This window comes from Berghia stephanieae, chromosome 5 (assembly GCF_034508935.2).
Source record: "Berghia stephanieae isolate SIO BIC M18660-M18661 chromosome 5, UCSD_Bste_1.3, whole genome shotgun sequence".
NCBI lineage: Eukaryota > Metazoa > Mollusca > Gastropoda > Nudibranchia > Aeolidiidae > Berghia > Berghia stephanieae.
Genome location: NC_088364.1, coordinates 82,026,143 through 82,047,073, shown reverse-complemented (window position 1 = coordinate 82,047,073; position 20,931 = coordinate 82,026,143). Strand labels below are relative to the sequence as shown.

Sequence of the window (20,931 nt, the reverse complement as noted above, 5' to 3'; positions counted from 1 at the left end):
ACAGACAGCTTTAATGTAACAACTGGTGTAAAACAAGGCTGCATACTCTCCCCGCTTCTGTTTATCCTGGCTCTAGACTGGCTCATGAAAAATACAATTGATGGTAAGAAGAGAGGCATTCGCTGGACACTGACATCTTTTCTGGAAGATATAGACTACGCAGATGATATCGCGTTAGTTTCCAGTACACACAGAGACGCCTCAGAGAAACTAAACGTACTACACAAGAACGCCTCGAAAATTGGACTGAAAATAAATTTCGATAAGACTGTGTACATTAGGGTGAATCCAAAACATGACAGTGAAATTAGGATAGATGAACATATAATTGAAGAGGTAACAGAGTTCTCCTGCCTCGGATCCAAAATAACAGACGACGGAAATGCAGAACACGATATCAAGCACAGAATTCAAAAGGCAAACCAGGCTTTCGGCATGCTGAAAAACTTTTGGAAATCAAAGCAAATAATGAGAAAGACAAAGCTGAAAATATACAAGAGCAATGCTTTAAGTGTACTGCTTTATGGAAGTGAAAGCTGGAAAATGACATCCTCCTTAATATAGAAACTAGAAGCCTTTCAGAACAAGTGTTTAAAAAGAATTTTTAATTTATTTTGGCCTACAAAAATAAGAACAGTGGATCTATTAAAGAAAGCTGACTGCACTAGCATTGATAGCCAAATAAAAAGAAGAAGATGGCGTTGGCTGGGTCATGTGGCCAGAATGGAAAAAGGGTCACTTTCCAAGACAGCCTTGTACTGGACAGCAGATGGGAAGAGAAAGCGGGGAAGACCCAAAGAAACCTGGCGAAGGACCATGGAGAAAGAATTAAAGGAAGCAGGCCTGTCCTGGAATACAGCCACCGCAAAAGCAGCCGATCGCAAAAAATGGAGATGTCTGGTGGATGCCCTATGTGCCTCAAGGCCCGAAGAGGATTAAGTATTTGAACTAATTCCCCTTTGCTCTACTTTTTCTTGGGTGCTTTAATTGCACTTCTAGCACTTTTTGTCTATCCCATTTAATTTTATTTCTTTCTGCTGGCGCTGATATGACCTAAATGTGTTGCAAGCAAGCGCCTATAAACTCTTAAAAATAAAACGAAATGGTGTATTAATGTCAAAAGTGCTCCAAGGACAATAAATTGAATGGCCAATGCTCCTGTGAATTCTGTACTGTTATCGTCATCCTGTTTTGTTTAATATCTCTCTAGTAGGTGGAGATCCTGTGGGATTAGTGGTTGGGTTTTTTACCCAGCCAACTACATTTTGAACGATAACTTTAGGTTTCTGGAGATGGAAAGGATATTTCTCTAGATGAAACTCCATGCGGTGTCTCACTGGGAGGGGCTCCTGACCTCCCATAGTGGGCAGTTGGGGGGGGGGGGGGGTACATACTGTGTCTTCTATCCCCTTATATCTGTATCGGGGGTGGTTGTGCGTTTGAGTTATTTGTAAAGCGCTGCAGAGCACTTAAGTGGATGCATAGGCGCTATAGAAATATATTGTTTTTATTATTATTATTATTATTATTATTATTATTATTATTATTATTATTATTATTATTATTATTATTATTAGTAGTAGTAGTAGTAGTAGTAGTAGTAGTAGTAGTAATATGATGATGATGGTGATGATGATGATGATGACGACGACGACGATGATGATGATGATGATGATGATGATGATGATGATGATGATGATGATGATGATGATGATGGTATGTTATTATCTGTTGGTGAAAGTCTTTCATTGCTTAAATTTTAATTTTAATTGTCCTCCCCCTCTCCCCTCAACAGTGTATGCAATATGTTAGATTGTTGTATATTTTAATTCAGAAAAGTGAGTGGAGCAGGCACTTATGTTGGTAACAACAAGATATGAAGTGAGTAGAAAAGTGCCAGAAGACAATAGAGAATAAAAATTTTTTGCGGCGGTGGTGGGGTTTGAACCTGCGACCTTATTGGTACGACAACTCCGCCTGGCAGGTGAGAGCGTGGCTCTACCGTGTGAGCTATCCACGAACACAAAAATATTCGTTTCAAACCCAAGTCATTTCTAGATCCCTCTCTCACCCACTTCTGGGACCGCCGATTCGTTCGCCCACCACCATCGCGAAGTATTTTGACCAGCAGTTAAGCTTAATAGCCAATATTCTCAACACAAACATATAACATAGAAACGATTGAGACATTGAGTATGCTCCGGTGTATGGGGTGAATTTTTAATTCAGAAAAGTGAGTGGAGCAGGCACTTATGTTGGTAACAACAAGATATGAAGTGAGTAGAAAAGTGCCAGAAGACAATAGAGAATAAAAATTTTTCGCGGCGGTGGTGGGGTTTGAACCTGCGACCTTATTGGTACGACAACTCCGCCTGGCAAGTGAGAGCGTGGCTCTACCGTGTGAGCTATCCACGAACACAAAAATATTCGTTTCAAACCCAAGTCATTTCTAGATCCCTCTCTCACCCACTTCTGGACCGCCGATTCGTTCGCCCACCACCATCGCGAAGTATTTTGACCAGCAGTTAAGCTTAATAGCCAATATTCTCAACACAAACATATAACATAGAAACGATTGAGACATTGAGTATGCTCCGGTGTATGGGGTGAATTTTTAATTCAGAAAAGTGAGTGGAGCAGGCACTTATGTTGGTAACAACAAGATATGAAGTGAGTAGAAAAGTGCCAGAAGACAATAGAGAATAAAAATATATGTTTGTGTTGAGAATATTGGCTATTAAGCTTAACTGCTGGTCAAAATACTTCGCGATGGTGGTGGGCGAACGAATCGGCGGTCCCAGAAGTGGGTGAGAGAGGGATCTAGAAATGACTTGGGTTTGAAACGAATATTTTTGTGTTCGTGGATAGCTCACACGGTAGAGCCACGCTCTCACCTGCCAGGCGGAGTTGTCGTACCAATAAGGTCGCAGGTTCAAACCCCACCACCGCCGCGAAAAATTTTTATTCTCTATTGTCTTCTGGCACTTTTCTACTCACTTCATATCTTGTTGTTACCAACATAAGTGCCTGCTCCACTCACTTTTCTGAATTAAAAATTCACCCCATACACCGGAGCATACTCAATGTCTCAATCGTTTCTATGTTATATGTTTGTGTTGAGAATATTGGCTATTAAGCTTAACTGCTGGTCAAAATACTTCGCGATGGTGGTGGGCGAACGAATCGGCGGTCCCAGAAGTGGGTGAGAGAGGGATCTAGAAATGACTTGGGTTTGAAACGAATATTTTTGTGTTCGTGGATAGCTCACACGGTAGAGCCACGCTCTCACCTGCCAGGCGGAGTTGTCGTACCAATAAGGTCGCAGGTTCAAACCCCACCACCGCCGCGAAAAATTTTTATTCTCTATTGTCTTCTGGCACTTTTCTACTCACTTCATATCTAGATTGTTGTATAGTAAGCTACCCACCATATAGAATATGCTCAGCAACAACAAAAAGTGCTAATCAACCGAGAAAACGAAAGTACAATACGAAACGAAATAATCACCGGCAACGACTCCAGTCGCCAGCCAGCCCGTGTTGTCTGCTAGAAGACATGACGTGGATTTTATTTTTGACGTTAACCCTGCTGCCGACAATCGTATTTGTTGTATTTGCTCATGAAAACAACGATGACAGGTTGCACAAATATATTGATGACGGTGGATGGTAGGTCATGAATTGGAGCAAAAGTGGAAACGAACCAGATTTCCCCGTTCTCAAGCGTTTCACGTGATTTAATTAACGCAGACACTTACTCAATTTACTGAACTTACATGACTCTGACTTGGCACTATACCAAACGATATAGAAAATATTTTTCACTTTGAAACAACATTAGGTTCTTTTCAGGGTCTGATCAACTACTTTATGACAAATGAAGAAAGTGTAAAATATAAGAAACAATGACGGAAAAGTCTCCACCGAAGTGGGTGTTCTCCATATCCGCAGAGTTCATATTAATATTATGGGCGGTTAAAAATGCCATGCATCATATATCTAATCCATGCATCTTGGCTTCACGCGAATAGTCCGGGTAGTTCGGAAATAAAAACAAAGTCAACACTTGACTATCTAATTATAAATCAACAATCCATTATGAATATCGTAGACGTAGTATTGCAAAGAGAGAAGGGAAGATGGTTTCATACCCATAGTGACGTCTCAAACTCACAGGAAGAAATAATACACAACAGTGAATGGAACTCAAAGGGACCCTCAAACATGAAAACAACTCACAACAACTCAATCGTCAAACAACAACAAACTGGAGCACAACGATAAATACGTTCCCACATTCCTCCCCATTCTAAAATGCTTTCCCTCCTGAAGTTATACCTCAAATAAATGAATAGTGGAAAGATATCACGTTTGCATGAGTTTATCAGGTCCCAAAACGTTACTGAAAATATCCATATCAGAACGTAATACTTATATGTATATATATATATATATAATCTTTTCTTTAACTCACTCAATCCTAGATATTTTTGCTCCTTTTCAAAATTGGTAAAATAAAATGTATTAAAAATGAACATACATAGATAATTTTATTCAACTACCATTAACATGCAAAAACTAAAAACATTAGCTATCTACGCCTAAATTTTGTCTCATAAAAGTGTAATGTAAAATTAACCCGGGTAAACTACGGATATGGTCGGTGTTAGGGTTGAGTGAGTTAAAACAATGCTGAACATTTTGCGCTTATTTAGTATATTTATAAGTTTTGCTAGCAGGACAGGGAAACTCATTAGTAATTAACTGACAAGATGACAATTGTCACAGTAAAGGTTGTTCACAATTATCTTATTAAATTTTATTTTATTAAGAACTGAATTCATCTCACTCCAGTTATATTTCGGTAGGCTTAGATAAACTTTACCTTCTAATATTAGATCGTCTTTCCTTTTATAGCCTTCCCTCGAATTAATTTCTAATTAGTGAATACTTTTCGTTCTACATTCTGTCACGTAGCCACTTATTATAAAAGCTGATAGGTCTAACATTCGACACTCACTTTCTCTCCACAATCTATGCCGGACGGCCAGTCGCTCTATTCCTATATATATACTGGAAGATTTTTATCTTTTGGGACTTTGTAGATATTATATCTACACCATTAAGACGCCGGAGCTTTTAACTTTGATTGTATAATCTTCAAGGATCAAACCCGAGCCCGCTGTCAAAGGACTACACAATAACCTCTTACCAATTGCCTGGAAGTGGAATTTTACGAGTCCGATCCTGTTATCAGAGGAATAGATCATCCAAGCCCATCAACTGCCTGGAAACGTAAACTTATGAACCTGACATATTATCATAAGTTACGTAAAATATTCATATCTCTATTTGTAACTGCCACGATCACTGTTTATCTCTTTTAATTAAATTTCATCATTATTTTTATTTCATTGTAAACAAATCGTTAATTGTTTTTCATTTATAGTAACTAGTAAATTCTGGGGCCTCATTCTACATATATCTTTATGCATAGTCGAGTAGCTCTTTACTCACTTGAGACCATGACAACAATGACCAGGGAAAATGTCAGAAATAAAACAAGCATAGTTGGAACGATGTCAGTTACCAAATCATGTTGATGTCTATAATACAGGTCCTGCCACAAGATGATATCCATCATCTTCATTTGAAATCTTATGCTTCTGACTCACCTGATTGAGGTAGTTGAAATACCTTCTGATAGTGGATCCATAATTCCCTCCTTCGCTTTCTTGAGGTGGTTACCCATGTGTTCATGTTATCGGTTCATTAGGGGTACTGGGTTTCCTGGCCCCCATGGACGTTATGATACCCTCTTGGGTTCATTCTCTTATCTTGGCTTTTTCTGGTTCCATCGGGTTGGATCAGATTCTTAAGCCATTATTGGATGGGCCCTTTGGGTAGCTCTCTTTCTTCCCCGCCTGTGATTTTGAAGGGTTCCAACCCTGGTATCATCAGATCTCTGGATTTAGGGTGCTTTTTCCAGCTGTCACCAAGCCTGTGATCCCTAGGGGTCAGCCGAGTATCATTAGGCTGAGCTTCTCTGGTATTTTCTTTGGGATCTTCAGAGATGGAAAATGTTGATTTGAACCCCTTCATCACTGTTTGTCTGTGCCATGTTGACAGTGATGGCATGGACTCGTTTGTCGATCTGCTAGGTAATCAGAAGGTGTGAGGCTCGATCCCCAGTCGAGGTAGACTAATTTTTTTGGGATGGTTTTTTTCTTGTATTTTTATTTCTTGCTTTGTCTGGCACTTTCATACACACTTGTTCAGATCTTTAATGTTAAAAAGGTAATTAATCATTTATGTGGTTTCGTTATTTATAGTTTAGCAGGCTTTCACTGTAAAATGAGCAATACAATTTAATGATATTAATATACATATTCTCATTAGGTTTACAGCAGAAGAAGAACTTTTAGCCTTTCCAGGACCATGCAATATCGACGTGAGAGAAGCAAACGGGTTATCACAGGATGAATTTTTGGAAAGGTCAGCTACTTACCATCTTACCATATCACTTCAAAACGGTCTTGTCTCAGGGTTATTTAGTTGTTGAAATTTGAACTTAGAAGTATAAATTGTGAAAAATTTGATTGATTTTTATATTTAATTGAAAAGATTGATTGGGAAATCAAAATGCTTGCTTTAAGCTCATACCATCTAGGTGCTGGGTGGGGATCCTGACCTCCCATAGCGGGCAGGTTGGTACATACTGTGTCTTCTATCTCCTTATATCTGTTTTCCAACATGCTTTCTGTCTTTGTCTTGGAATGAGATTACTTGGGTTTTGTCCTGGACCTGGTCAGAGTCCTGGCTGGGAGGGAAACAGTCAAATGCATAGTTATTGATTTGGGAGATGATATTTTTTTCCTTGTACTGTTATGTATTATTATATTTTTTATTTTCAATGTAGAATGTAAGCATTTGAGTGTATTCCTCTTTGTTGGATTTTGTGCTTGTGTCTGGATGAGACTTATAGGTGATCTCAAACTAAGTACATTGGTGGTATGCTCTTGGAATCTACATCTGATCCCTATTTGTTACCAGTTCCCCTATGTCTTACTTTTTCTTGGGTGCTCTAATTGTAATTCTAGAACTTTTTACTATCCCATTTTCTTCCTTTTTACTGGCGCTGATATAACCTAAATGTGTTGCAAGCACCGTAAAACCCTTAAAACAAAAACATACCATCTAGGTGCCAATTTATGGCTTGAACTCGCAGACCTAATTGATCTTGTGTTGTGAGTCAAAGACTGTATTGCTTCACCATATAAGTGACACATTTGCATGATTCACTGTCCTACTCTCCCTTGAATTTATCTTAACAACATTTGCAACATTTGGATTCATCTTTTCATTTACTTTAGGGATACTTGGAATTATTAGTAGTTTTGATATAAATTTGAATTTGGCCTTTTCTCTTTATTAATAAAAAGTGAAATAATGTAATTTCTTTTGTAGGTATGCCTTTAAAAGACCTGTTGTGATACGAGGTGCTACTGACAACACGGTAAGCAAAGTAAATCTCATAGTTCAATAGCTGATTAAGAACACAATGCCAATGCAATCAAATTATTATCTCATGGATTGATCTATTCACAAATCTAGCAGACGTGTAAATATTAGTTGACATAGGATGAAAGGAAATTCAAAGATTCTTTTCATTGTCCACCAAATTACTCGCGGGTGGTTGGATGGGAGCATCACCCTTGAATCACATACCTATGATGTTCACATGGGTGTACGATCCGATAGTGATGTCGTTTCTTCTTCTCTTTACTAGCCTATCCTGCTTCTTTGGTTTGTGATTGTATTTTTGACAGGGGATATTTTTTTTTCTGTAAATCTTCTGCCTGTTTGTTCTTGGTTATTTATAATTTAGCTTATGATATCTTTAGGTTATGGTTTTGATTTACATTTGTACTATTTTTGTTAGATTGCTTGTTTTTTTGTTTCAGCGGTCTCTCATATAACCTCAATTGTGTTGGAAGAGACCTAAAGCAACAACAAACAAACAAAAAACCAAATTACTCTTCCAAATTTCCACTGATCTTTTGGGAACTTTATGTTTAAAAAAAAATATTTAAGTTAAAATTATTCATACTTAACGTTTTCCTCTTCAAATTCCTTAGGAATAATCTCTGATGGTAAACAGCAGTGGATTGAATAAAAAGTCAAATTAATTATAGACTACAACTAGATAACTGTGAAACAAATGAAATAGTGATTAAAAAGCTAATTGTATGTTTTCTTTTTCTTAATGTGATAGGTATTCCAGGATGAGTGTCGAAAGGATAAGATGTTGGCTCAACACCATGACAAAAAGATTAGACTTAGTACAGCTAACAGAAATTCTTATGACAAGAGTAAGTATGTCTATATTTTCTTCTGGTTTGTTGAATGGGATAATTGTTGAAATGAGGTTCTGATAGAACTATCTTGGTGAAAGTGATGATGGCTGAGCTAGTAACATGTCTTGTTTATTTTGTTGTTGTTGTTGTTGTTGTTTTGTTTTGTTCTTTGTTTTTAAGTCAGGCAACATTGAGTGCTGTTAGTGACTTGTTGGTGACAATGATTATAACGTCTGGCCCAGGCATAGTGTCCTTACATATTACCTTTCCACATACTACCTCACTTAACTCTGATGTGAGCGATTAGCTGGATATAGATGGTGACTAGTATTGTAATAATACAGGTACAAAATGTTTGCTTCGGATATAATTGGAAACATATGGAAACATATAGCATTCTTAGAATTAATTATGAATTTTTAAGCTTATTGAACATAAAAATGTCCTCTGTAAATGTAATTTTTTTTTTCGTTTTATAGTGATGTACATGGCTGGAAGAAAGAGTCTCATTAGTATTAGAATTATTGCAAAGTGCATATGTGTGTGCGTATGTGTGTGTGTGTGTATGTATGTATGTGAGTGTGTATGCACTCGTGTATACATTTAGTTAATTGTGTGTGTATGTGTGTGTATATATGTTATATGCATGTATGTATATTTAGTGTGTACGTGTATATGATGTGTTTGTGCATGTATGATTGTGTGTTTGTGTGTGAGTTATATATTTATGTACAGTGCGTATATGGATGTGTGTGTTTGTGTGTGTGTGAGTGTGTGTGTGTGTATAATTGGACGCGTGTGAGCTTTTGTTCATATGGCCGAATCTGCAGTGTGTAATGTTTTTTACTGATGGTCAATGTGAAGCGCTTTATTATTTTTTGTTAGTAGTAGACAATAAATCCAGTAATTATCTATTTATGACAAGGAAATGTTGCACAATAGCTGGCAAACATGCATAATTATATAAGGCTTCTAAGAAGTTGCTTATGATACAAAATTTTCTCTGAAGTATGCACACACGATGAAAACCACTGCATTACTACTAGCACTAGCAGAGCCCAATTATGATTTTGGTGTTGGGTAGAAATTAATTGATTGTTCAATAATCGAATACCACAGCATGTACTATAGGGTACCAATCTAAGTTGTGTTTCCTTTGTATTCCATTAAGAATTTTTTTTTTTTCTGTTGGTATAAAAAATCTCTCGACTCACAATGACACTGGTCAATGAAAATCTAAAACCGAAAATGTCTCTTAGGCATTTAGAATAATGCCCATGCACTCTTTAAAAAATATCCACAACTATTTCAAAACTCGGTAGATTTTTTGCAAGACCTGTAAAATATCTTTTTACTGTTGTAGATTTGTGGTCATATGAGTTTAACTCGATTAGTATATAGATTATTAGAATAAAAATTGTATTTACTTTATAGTAAAATGGCTCTATGTGGGTTAGAGTTAATTTCCAACAAACCTCTTATTCCAGAGGATGTCAGTCTAAGGACATACGTAGAAAAGTATTTGAAGCCACAGACATTGGATATGCTTGGAAATGGTAAGATTAAAATAATCATGCTTTAGAAAAATACAATAGCCATAATGTTATAGGATCACACATAGATTAGCATTCATTCTCAAGTTGGTATTCTAAAGTGTTACAAGAAAAAAAAAATCCTGAAAATGTTGCTTTCTAATTTTGACTTCATCTACAGATGATTAAAGAACTTGTATTTGGGAGATTTATAGAGTTAACTTTTTCATAGCGTTTTGGATGATAAATCTAAATTTGTAACATTTGATGCATTAGAAGGGAATTTAGTACAATTCTAGCCTTTATTGATTTTCTCATTTAAGATTGCTGTTATACAATTTAACAAATGATGTAAATCATTTAATGAATTATCTCTTTTAATTTTAAAAATGTATTCATTGTATTTTAACTAATCACAGTCTCGTGTAGTATTCTAGTTCAAACTGGTGCACTCTAAAGATATAATTCTCATGAGTTCAGAATTGTCATTTAATGGCATTTCCCCTATTTATACTGCATATCTGTATGATACGATAATGATATTGATGTAAGTAACTTTTTATTAAATCTTAACAAATCTCAACATAGTACATGCCATTGTACCACACATTGTTAACTAGATCTTAATGTCCAGTAATTCCAATATGAGTGAATCTACTGTGTATGTGCATATTTGGTGTCATTTAGTAATTTTAAAACTGATTCAGTGTTACAGATACTGGGTGGGGTTCCGGACCTCCCATAGTGGGCAGGGAGGTACATACTGTGTCTTCTATCCCCCTATGTCTGTTTTCCAACATGCTTTCTGTCTTTGTCTTGGAATGAGATTACTTGGTTTTGTCTTGGCCCTGGCTGGATACCCTGTCTGGGAGGGAAACAGTCAAATGTATAGTTAGTTTTGAGAGATAATATTTTTTCCCTTGTATATCATCTCTCTGTTATGCACTGTATTATGTTTTGTTAATGTGTTATATATGATTTTTAAACATTTGAGTGTATTCCTCTTAGTAAGGACATGTGCTTGTGTCTGGATGAGACTTTTAGGTAATCTCAAATTAAGTACACTGATAGTGTGCTCCTGGAATCTACATCTGTTCCCTATTTGAACCATTTCCCCTTTGTCTTACTTTTTCCTCAAGTCCTTTTAATTGCACATCTAGAATGTTTTTACCGTCCAATTTTCATCCTATTTACTGGCGCTGATATGACCTTAATGTGTTGCAAGCGCTGTCAAACCCTTAAAAAAAAAAGACAGTGTTACAGATAAATACTCTCGCACAAGAAGGGTCCCTGTCCACATACTACTACAGACAGGCATTCTAGCAAATCTAACTTGGCTAATTTAAATTTAAATATTTGTGACATTTGTTGCAAATCTGATGCTCCTAGTCACTGATGCTGCTAGTCGAACAACTGACGTACTAAACATTTCATCCTGTTGTCAAGTAGAAAACGGTAGGGGCTGCCTGAAGCTGGTGATTGTGAAAATGCTAACGAAAGAGTGAAAATGGAGAGGCTTCGTATGGGAACAAAACAGACAATGGACGTTTCAGGTACAAACCCTTCGTCAGCACAACAATACACAAATTAACATGGAAAACAAATAAAATAAAATGCAAAATAACTTGTATTGTCTGTACAGAAATGTTACAGATGTAACAGACGATACAATTATTTTGCATTTCATTTTATTTGTTTTCCACGTTAATTTGTGTATTGTTGTGGTGACGAAGAGTTTGTACCCGAAACGTCCATTGTCTATTTTGTTCCCATACAGATCCTCTCCATTTTCACTCTTTCATCATGTTGTCAGCAATAACAAACTACTCGATATGGCTGAGGACTGTACTGAGAGCTTTTATTATTTAATTCTTTCAGTGCAGTTGGCCTCACTGTGCGACCAGAACAGAATCTGATCTACTGGTCAACGGTCGCACAATGCGGCCGGTCTTGAAAGGCAAAAATAATAATGTAAAACAGTCCTACATTCTACAAAAGTACTATAAATTGAACCAATGGTATAATTTCTTTCATCAGAATATTCAATTTGCCCTATGGGGATATTTTAATTGAAATTTTGCGCCGAATTCGAATGTCGCTTTGTTTTAGTTTGCCATTCTCTTGCTGCCTCAATCAGGTGTCAGCCATTTTGTGATGGAAATGCGAATATAGTCTCAGTGCTGAAAGAGTTAATCAGTTAAAGTTTGTATACTGTGGATTCCCTTATATTACTTTCTCATTATTGCTTATTTTTCTTCTTCAGAAACCTATTATTGGTTTGGGGACAACAATTTCACAGAATGGAAATCATTAATAGATTTATATAAGCCTCCTCCATATTATCTACCAAAGATGACGGGAGCATATAGCTTTGGACTCGCTGGTGTGTTTGGATTTAATCGATTTTAATTTATGTCGTACATACTTAACTGTAGTTAAATAGGAATCCTGTATTCTGCATGTCTATATTACATCGTTTCATTTTGGTTTGGTTTTTGTCATAATAGATTACTTTTCAGATTTTAGAATGGGCAATGCCATTTAAGATTTTTTATATGAGTAACATTCCAAGTTTTCCAAGTTATGAAATAAAATGTGATTCATCGATTATGTGTGGTTGAAAAAAAAAAACAAGAAATAAAAACAACAAAAAAAACAACAAAAAAACCCCCACAACAAAACAAAACAAAAAAAAAAACACCAAAAAACCCACCAAAAAAAATCCAAATCAAACATCTCAGTGGCCAACAGTTCAACTCAAAGAATATTGCAGTTTTCTAATTTTAGATCAAGATCACTATTCTACTCATGATGCGTGCTTTATTTTGACATTTGATGAAATCGTTAATGTCAATTAGACCATTTTATTGTTGGCTGCATAGTTCAGTTTTCCTTAGTTGAACTGTTTGTAATGTAATTGGTTACAATTTTGCGTTATTATTCCAAATTAACATGATTTAATAATAAACACATCCCCCACCCCCTCAGTGCATTTACTTTTACCTTGTAAAACATCAAAACTTTATATTTTGAGTTTAAGAAAAATTCTAAATTGTATAAAATTCGATTTTTAACTCAAAAAATGCGTGGTTTTCAAATTTTAGCCCACAATCACTCATCTACCAATGACTCATCATGTTTATAGATATTGGGTAAACCTCTTGGACAAAATGTTTTATTCTGACATGTTGTGAAACTGTTCGTGTCCCCGATCTAAGTCTACTGGACCTTTTTTTAAATCGTTGGTAGTTTTAAGCATATGCTGCATAGTTTGGTTTTCTTGAGGTGAACTGTTTGTAATTGAGGGCATTAAATTGCATGCTACCCTTTGGATAGGATACTAGTCTTCTGCAAAGCACTTTCTGCTACATTCAATGGATCCAACTACGCAGTCACTGTAGGATGAACAACGGAAAGTGCGTGCCAAATGTCTTTCCTAAAGGTATCTGTCAAATTACATAGTTGCTGATTCAAACCCACAGACCTGATTTATGTCCAAGACCATAAGGCTGCACCACTTTTCCTCTACAAAATCGTCACTTAATCTACCCAATTTCTTTTCCTTAGGCGCTGGCACGGGTGTTCCATTTCATTTTCATGGTCCAGGGTTTGGAGAAGTTGTTTTTGGAAGGAAGGTGTGTATTGGGTAACTGGTGCCTCTTCTACTTTGTTATTGCATGCACTTAAAGAAAAATTTAATCAATTCATTTTAACATGATACTATATCTTGGGTTTGATTGTTATGAGAAGTAGATTTTGCTTACATAGTTCAGTAACCAAAGCACATCATCCAAGGTAACCGGAAGGGACTTGTTTAAGCCACCTTTAATTGTTTAAATTTGTTAAAGCATCACAGAGGAAGACAATATTTTATCTAGAATAGAAATCAATAAACTAAATACTAATTTGAAACTGTTTTTTTTTCTTCTTAGTCAGACATCAGAAAGAGCACAAATTATATATCAATCTGTCAGAGAATTAGAAATGCCAGAAAGCAATTTATAAAATTTAAATTGACAATGTTTTAAAAGGAGTGTTTCCTCTAACAACCAAATTTTTGATTACGTAGTAGATCACTGGTGTAATGTGTGTTTTCCATGTTAATTTGTGTATTGTTGTGCTGATGAAGGGTTTGTACCTGAAACGTCCATTGTATGTTTTGTTCCCATACGAAGCCTCTCCATTTTCACTCTTTCGTTAGTATTTTCACAATCAGGCAGCCCCTACCGTTTTCCACTTGACAACACGATGAAAGGTTTAGTACGTTATATGCCTACGACCGAATTTTAAAGTATTTAATTTCGTATTTATTTTCAGTATTACATGAAGTATATACCAGTCCTAAGATTCATTTGTGAGTGCTTTGTATTTAGTTGAAGCTGAAATGACATTTTTTATTTTTTATTATTTTTCACAGAGATGGTTCCTGTATCCACCGGACAAAGAGATAAACTATCACCCTAACAAAACCACCCTTCAGTGGCTGTACGAGGACTATCCTCATCTAACTGAGATGCCATTAGAATGTACCATGAAGAAGGGAGAGGTAAGCAACAAAAAAAAATCTTTAGTAGATATATTATCCATACCTTCTGTATCTATGTGATATTTAAAAAAAAAAAACATTTTAGAATCACTTTACTCTCATTTCTGTCAACAGCTGTATTGGATTCTATCGGCGTGTTCATTTATTACTATTTCTACTTCCACTCTATTCCGTGTATTATTTCCTTGCTTCATATTTTTGACTTTTAATTTGACATTCTGCATCATGGTCTTGTCAATATAATAACAGCTTAAAGGCGTTGAATCACATTTATGATGATTATGATTAGGATGGGGGAGCTTGTTCACCCCCCCCCCCCCCCCCTTTCCTTCAGACTGCCCTTGGTAATAAAAATGAAACCTACTCTGTTTATATTATGTGAGTGGATATATGAAAATGCAATTATATTTATTATATCACACATTTATTAACCACCTAACCGCATTTGGTTCTTGGTGTGAGAAGCATTGAAGAGTGATGGTGATACTGATATTAATGATGAAGGTGATGATAAGGATGATGTTGATGGTGATGATAATGGTGCCAACAATTTGGCAATGATATTAAACCGACTTGGTTGTTTCCAATATCTTCAGCTCATCTACTTTCCTGACCGCTGGTGGCATGGGACCCTCAACATTGATACCAGTGTCTTCATATCGACATTCCTTGCCTCTTGACATCCCAGTCTACTATGCCTTGTCATATTTGGACACATTCTGTCAAGATCTGATCCAGTAATTATGCGTTTAGCATGCAACATTAATAAGAGACAATTTTATTTTTATTATTCAGTTTTAATTAATTGTCCAGAACTTGCTCCAATTTTTAAAAACATTGTGAAACTTTAGCTGAATGGTTTTTACCTTATCCATTCATTAGTTTTGTATTGAATTTCTTGTTTTTGAGTAAAACTTATTAGAAGAGTTAAGATGTTTTAATATTTATAAGTTTAAATACGAAAAAATTATTTTCCCATAAGTGACTCTGATTTACATCCTTTTAATGGGATATTCAAATTTATGTAATTTCATTTTTTCCTTCATACCGTCAGCTGGATTTATTTGAATTTTGTAGATAGTATGCGCTTGGCTAAGAAGCTCATAACATTGCCATCCGGAAGTATAACGGACCAACACACAAAACTGTGTGTATCCATGAACGTTTATAGTCGGGTTAATACAGTTCAGTGAGCATTACTCATAAACGCGGATGGCAAAAAACAATAACAAAGACCTGAGTGACGTCATCTTCTAACTATCTATAAGCAATTGAGTGTATTCTTCTAGTGGGATCCTTTATTTCTGTCTGGTTGGGGGGGTTTCTGGTGATCTAAAACTAAACACATTGATAGTTTGCTCTTGGAATCTACTTTTGTCCATATTTGAACTTGATTCTTTTGTCATGCTTTTACTCGGATGCTTTTAATCTAGAATTGTTAAACAAGTGTCTAAAACCCTTTAAAAACTAAACAAACAATATTTATTGCATGTTCAGACTCTATAATTCCAGATTGTCGTATTTTCCCAAAATGGTCCCTAATGGTTGTCTTGAGAAGCAAGATAGGTGTCTGGTTTGTGTTGTGTGTGTGCTTGTTTGTGTGAATGAGTATGTTTCAACCAAAGTAATTTGTATTTTCAGCGCTTAGAGTCTGGTGTCTTAGAGTTATGGCGCTATATAAGTTTTAAGGATTACTATTATCATTATTAATATTATTATTATTATCATTATTATTATTATTATCATTATTAATATTATTATTATTATTATTATTATTATTATTATTATTATTATTATTATTATTGTTATTATTATTATTATTATTATTATTATTATTATTATTATTATTATTATTATTATTATTATTATTATTATTATTATTATTATTATTATTAATAGTGTGTTTTTCTTTTAATTCTACTTTAAATATAATTTTATAATTGTATTATCTGACTTGATTGTATTGTTCTAATAATTCCTTATTGCGATTGCTTTAGACAGGATATTACTAACAACTCACTAGTAAAATGATTTACTTGCCATATGTTAAAAATCCGTCATATTCAATGTGCTTTTTAGCGTTATTTTGTATTGTGATAAAATGTTCTTGAGTAGAAAAATGTGTCTTTTTTTTTTTTAATTTGTAAACGATGTAAATGCTCTCTATTGAAAACATCCTGGTTGTTATCGCTTTACAGCAAAAAATAATTTTGAATCTGTTTTTCCTCTACTAAAAAATAGTTTCTTTCAAATAAATTTATTGTAATGAAATGCAAAATTTGAAACTGGAAAATTAAGACATTCGCGATGTTTTATAGTATCGTATCGTTTAAGAGATAATAGGTTCTAAAAATCTTTTAATGCCCTGAAATGGCTGGAAAAGAGCGCTTTCTACTTTCTATGTCAGTGTCAACGGGTCGATGAAAAATAAAACGGTTTAGAGCAGTGTTCCGATTGATTGATTATTGTGTCAACTCCATCTATAAGGGATGGATGTGACCCAGTTATCTAGTGAATCTGACACAGATGTGTATTATGGATGTGTTGACCTGCAATAAGAAGATTTGGTCTCTCAAATAAGAATAATAGTCGTTCTGCTTTCTCAAATAAGAATAATTGTCATTCTGTTTTCTCAAATAAGAAGAATAGTCATTCTGCTTTCTCAAATAAGAATAATAGTCATTCTGTTTTCTCAAATAAGAAGAATAGTCATTCTGCTTCCTCAAATAAGAAGAAGTTCTGCTTTCTCAAATAAGAAGAATAGTCGTTCTGCTTTCTCAAATAAGAAGAATAGTCGTTCTGCTTTCTCAAATAAGAAGAATAGTCGTTCTGCTTTCTCAAATAAGAAGAATAGTCGTTCTGCTTTCTCAAATAAGAAGAATAGTCGTTCTGCTTCCTCAAATAAGAAGTTCTGCTTTCTCAAATAAGAAGAATAGTCATTCTGCTTTCTCAAATAAGAAGAATAGTCGTTCTACTTTCTCAAATAAGAAGAAGAGTCGTTCTGCTTTCTCAAATAAGAAGAATAGTCGTTCTGCTTCCTCAAATAAGAATACTGCATTTAATTTTTCTTTAATGAAATTTGGAAGCAAACTTAATTGGAACCGAATTAAAATGGGGAGAAAGAACACTTTCTACGTATTTGCTAAACTTTATTTAATTTTTACCATTATGAAACATCAACAGTGAACTCGAAACATGAATCCAGTTCTGAATCTGAAGCCACAACAGATTTAAAAGGGCTTGCCTCATAATGCTTTAAAACTTGGGAACTTTTGGTGATCCTTGCCATATTTAATTAGTGCAAAGAGAAAAGGTCCATGTCTTAATAATTCCTTACAGATTTAGTTTTAACTATTCTCAATAAATCTACTGGTCCAATATTTGTTTAATCATTTCTCATAAACACATGTTAATTCAGTAAAATAATTATTTTTTTTTTTTGTGTTGGACTGTCCAATTTGAGTTGTAATAAAATATAATCACAATTAATGTTTCAGGCATAAAATACTTATTTCTATGATCACAATTGTGATTTTTTTACCAACTTTTGATATTGATGTTTTGCTTTTGAAATTGGTAATGATTGCTAACTAAAAGTCATATTCACTGAAGTGGGTTGATATGAGAATAATAATGCTTTAAAAAAAAAAAGAAGAAAATTATAACTTATAAAAGGCTTTTAACGAAATATCTGATGTAACCTGATATAGGCCACAGTGTTATTGAGTACCACTGTATTCATAACTATATTCTCAGCACAATTTGTCGCTGATTTCATGTGACATTTGGTCACTATAATGATGTATAAAATTTAAATTTATATGATATAGTTTGTGTTTTGTACAAAACAACCAGAAATAACTTTTGGTATTGGGATAAATCATGATTTTACTGGGTGGGGTTCCTGACCTCCCATAGTGGGCAGGGAGGTACTTTCCGTGTCTTCTATCCTCCTGTATCTGTTTTCCAATTGCTTTCGGTCTTTGTCTTGGCATGAGATTACATAGTTATGTCTTGACCCTGGCTGGAATCCTTGGCTGGGAGGGAAACAGTTTAATGTATCGTTATAGTTTTGGGAGATGATATTTTTTCCTTGTAAATCATCTCTCTGTTAAGTACTGTTATTTTTTTTATTTTAAACATATGATTTGTAAACATTTGAATGTATTCCTCTTAGTGGGATCTTGTACTGGTGTCTGGGTGAGACTTTTGGCGATCCAAACTACGTACTTTGATAGTGTGCTCTTGGAATCTACATCTGTTTCCTATTTGAACCAATTCCCCATTGTCTTCCCGTTTCTTGAGTGCTTTAATTGTAATTCTAGAACTTTTTACTTTCCCATTTTCTTCCTTTTTTACTGGCGCTGATATGACCTTAATGCGTTGCAACTGGATGGGGTTCCTGACCTCCCAATAGTGGGCAGGGATGCACATACTGTGACTTCTATTCCCCTATGTCTGTTTTCCAACATGCTTTCTGTCTTTGTCTTGGAATGAGATTACTTGGTTTTGTCCTGGCCCTGGCTGGATACCCTGGCTGAGAGGGGAAACAGCAAACGTATAGTTAGTTTTGGGAAATGATATTTTTTTTCTTGTAAATCATCTCTCTGTCATGCACTGTATTATGTTTTGGTTATGTATTATATATGATTTGTAAACATTTGAGTGTATTCCTCTCAGTAGGGTCCTGTGCTTGTTTCTGAATGAGGTTTGGGTGATCTCAAACTAAGTACAATGACAGTGTGCTCTTGGAATCTACATCTGTTCCCTATTGAACCAATTCCCCTTTGTCTGCCTTATTCTTGGATGCTTTAATTGTAATTCTAGAACTTTTTACTATCCCATTTTCTTCCTTTTTACTGGCGCCGATATGACCTTAAAGTGTTGCAAGTGCCATAAAACCCTTAAAAGCAATAATAAAAACAAAAATACGAATGACACGAATGAGTTCCTTAACTGATAAATATATCATCTCAATGTGCTAATCTGATTATCCAGTGAGTTGTTTAATATCTTCCTTTTTGCAGTTGCTGATATGATCTTAAAGTGCACACAGATAATATGTTACTGCATGTAAAATACCCAATACCAACTCCGCCATACTTCGATTAAATTCCTTTTTAGATTTTGGCCAATAAACTTTTACTTCATTTTTTGATGGATTAAAATGTCCCGTAACATGTCTAAATAATTCTTGATTCCAAGACATCTTTATTACAGGGGGCTATAGCTATGATACGAAAATCTCTCCAGACATCTTTGACTTTTTTTACTTTCCCATTTTCTTCCTTTTTTACTGGCGCTGATATGACCTTAATGTATTGCAACTGGGTGGGGTTCCTGACCTCCCATAGTGGGCAGGAAGGTACATACTGTGACTTCTATCCCCCGATGTCTGTTTTGCAACATGCTTTTTGTCTTTGTCTTGGAATGAGATTACTTGGTTTTGTCCTGGCCCTGGCCGGATATCCTGGCTGAGAGGGAAACAGTCAAATGTATAGTTAGTTTTGGGTATTTTAGTATTATAGACTACCGAATTAAAGAATTTTTGATAAATTGGGGATCTGAATGATATTGATAAACAAATTAAACGTTTGCCAGTTAAAATTTAAAAAGGCGTTTTGTCATTGTAAAGCTGAGCTCCTGTGATCACAAAATAATAAGTCATGTTCATTGTTATTGAAATACTTGTGTGTGGCTATGAATGACATGTAATGACATTTCTTCACTGTATTGTCATATATTTTTATTTTCATGAAAAACATCGCTGCTGTCTGTTATGTGTTTCTTGAAAGAAAGAATGCGAATTATCCATTTTATGGTTGTATGGAGGCTATGATCGTTCTAGTCTTCATTTATTTTTGTAATTGCATACTATCTATGTGATCTTTGGATTATTTTCATTTATGTAGTTGTTTTCCTCATTCCAGCACGGAGCTAACTAAGCGTTCAGGTTGATGAATAAAAAGGAAATGGGCAGTTGTCATACGAATATAGTATTTTGTAACGACGCGCAATACAGTGCTCTGTTTAAGAAAGAAAATTATATGTATAAAAAAAAAAGAGAAAAAAAAGAGAGACAGAAAGAAAGAGAGAGAGAGAGAGAGAGAGAGAGAGCGAGAGAGAGAGAAGAGAGAGGAGAGAGAGAGAGAGAGAGAGAGAGAGAGAGAGAGAGAGAGAGAGAGAGAGAGAGAGAGAGAGAAGGAGAGAGAGAGAGAGAGAGAGAGAGAGAGGAGAGAGAGAGAGAGAGAGAGAGAGAGAGAGAGAGAGAGAGAGAGAGAGAGAGAGAGAGAGAGAGAGAGAGAGAGAGAGAGAGAAGAGAGAGAGAGAGAGAGAGAGAGAGAGAGAGAAGAGAGAGAGAGAGAGAAGAGGAGAGAGAGGAGAGAGAGAGAGAGAGAGGGAGAGAGAGAGAGAGAGAGAGAGAGAGAGAAGAGAGAGAGAGAGAGAGAGAGAGAGAGAGAGAGAGAGAGAGAGGAGAGAGAGGAGGAGGAGAGAGA

General features: G+C 35.3%; 1 protein-coding gene across 1 annotated transcript; it reads left to right on the top strand.

Annotated features, from left to right (window-relative positions):
- The first annotated feature begins 3,502 nt into the window (after window positions 1-3,502).
- LOC144973726 (jmjC domain-containing protein 8-like) lies at window positions 3,503-20,527 on the top strand. The gene is made up of 9 exons (XM_078916555.1): window positions 3,503-3,668; window positions 6,399-6,494; window positions 7,467-7,515; window positions 8,275-8,371; window positions 9,844-9,912; window positions 12,152-12,271; window positions 13,456-13,523; window positions 14,306-14,434; window positions 15,031-20,527. The coding sequence occupies exons 1-9, from the start codon at window positions 3,556-3,558 to the stop codon at window positions 15,112-15,114; spliced, it is 825 nt and encodes a 274-aa protein (XP_078772681.1). The 5' UTR covers window positions 3,503-3,555; the 3' UTR covers window positions 15,115-20,527.
- The last annotated feature ends 404 nt before the right edge of the window (window positions 20,528-20,931 follow it).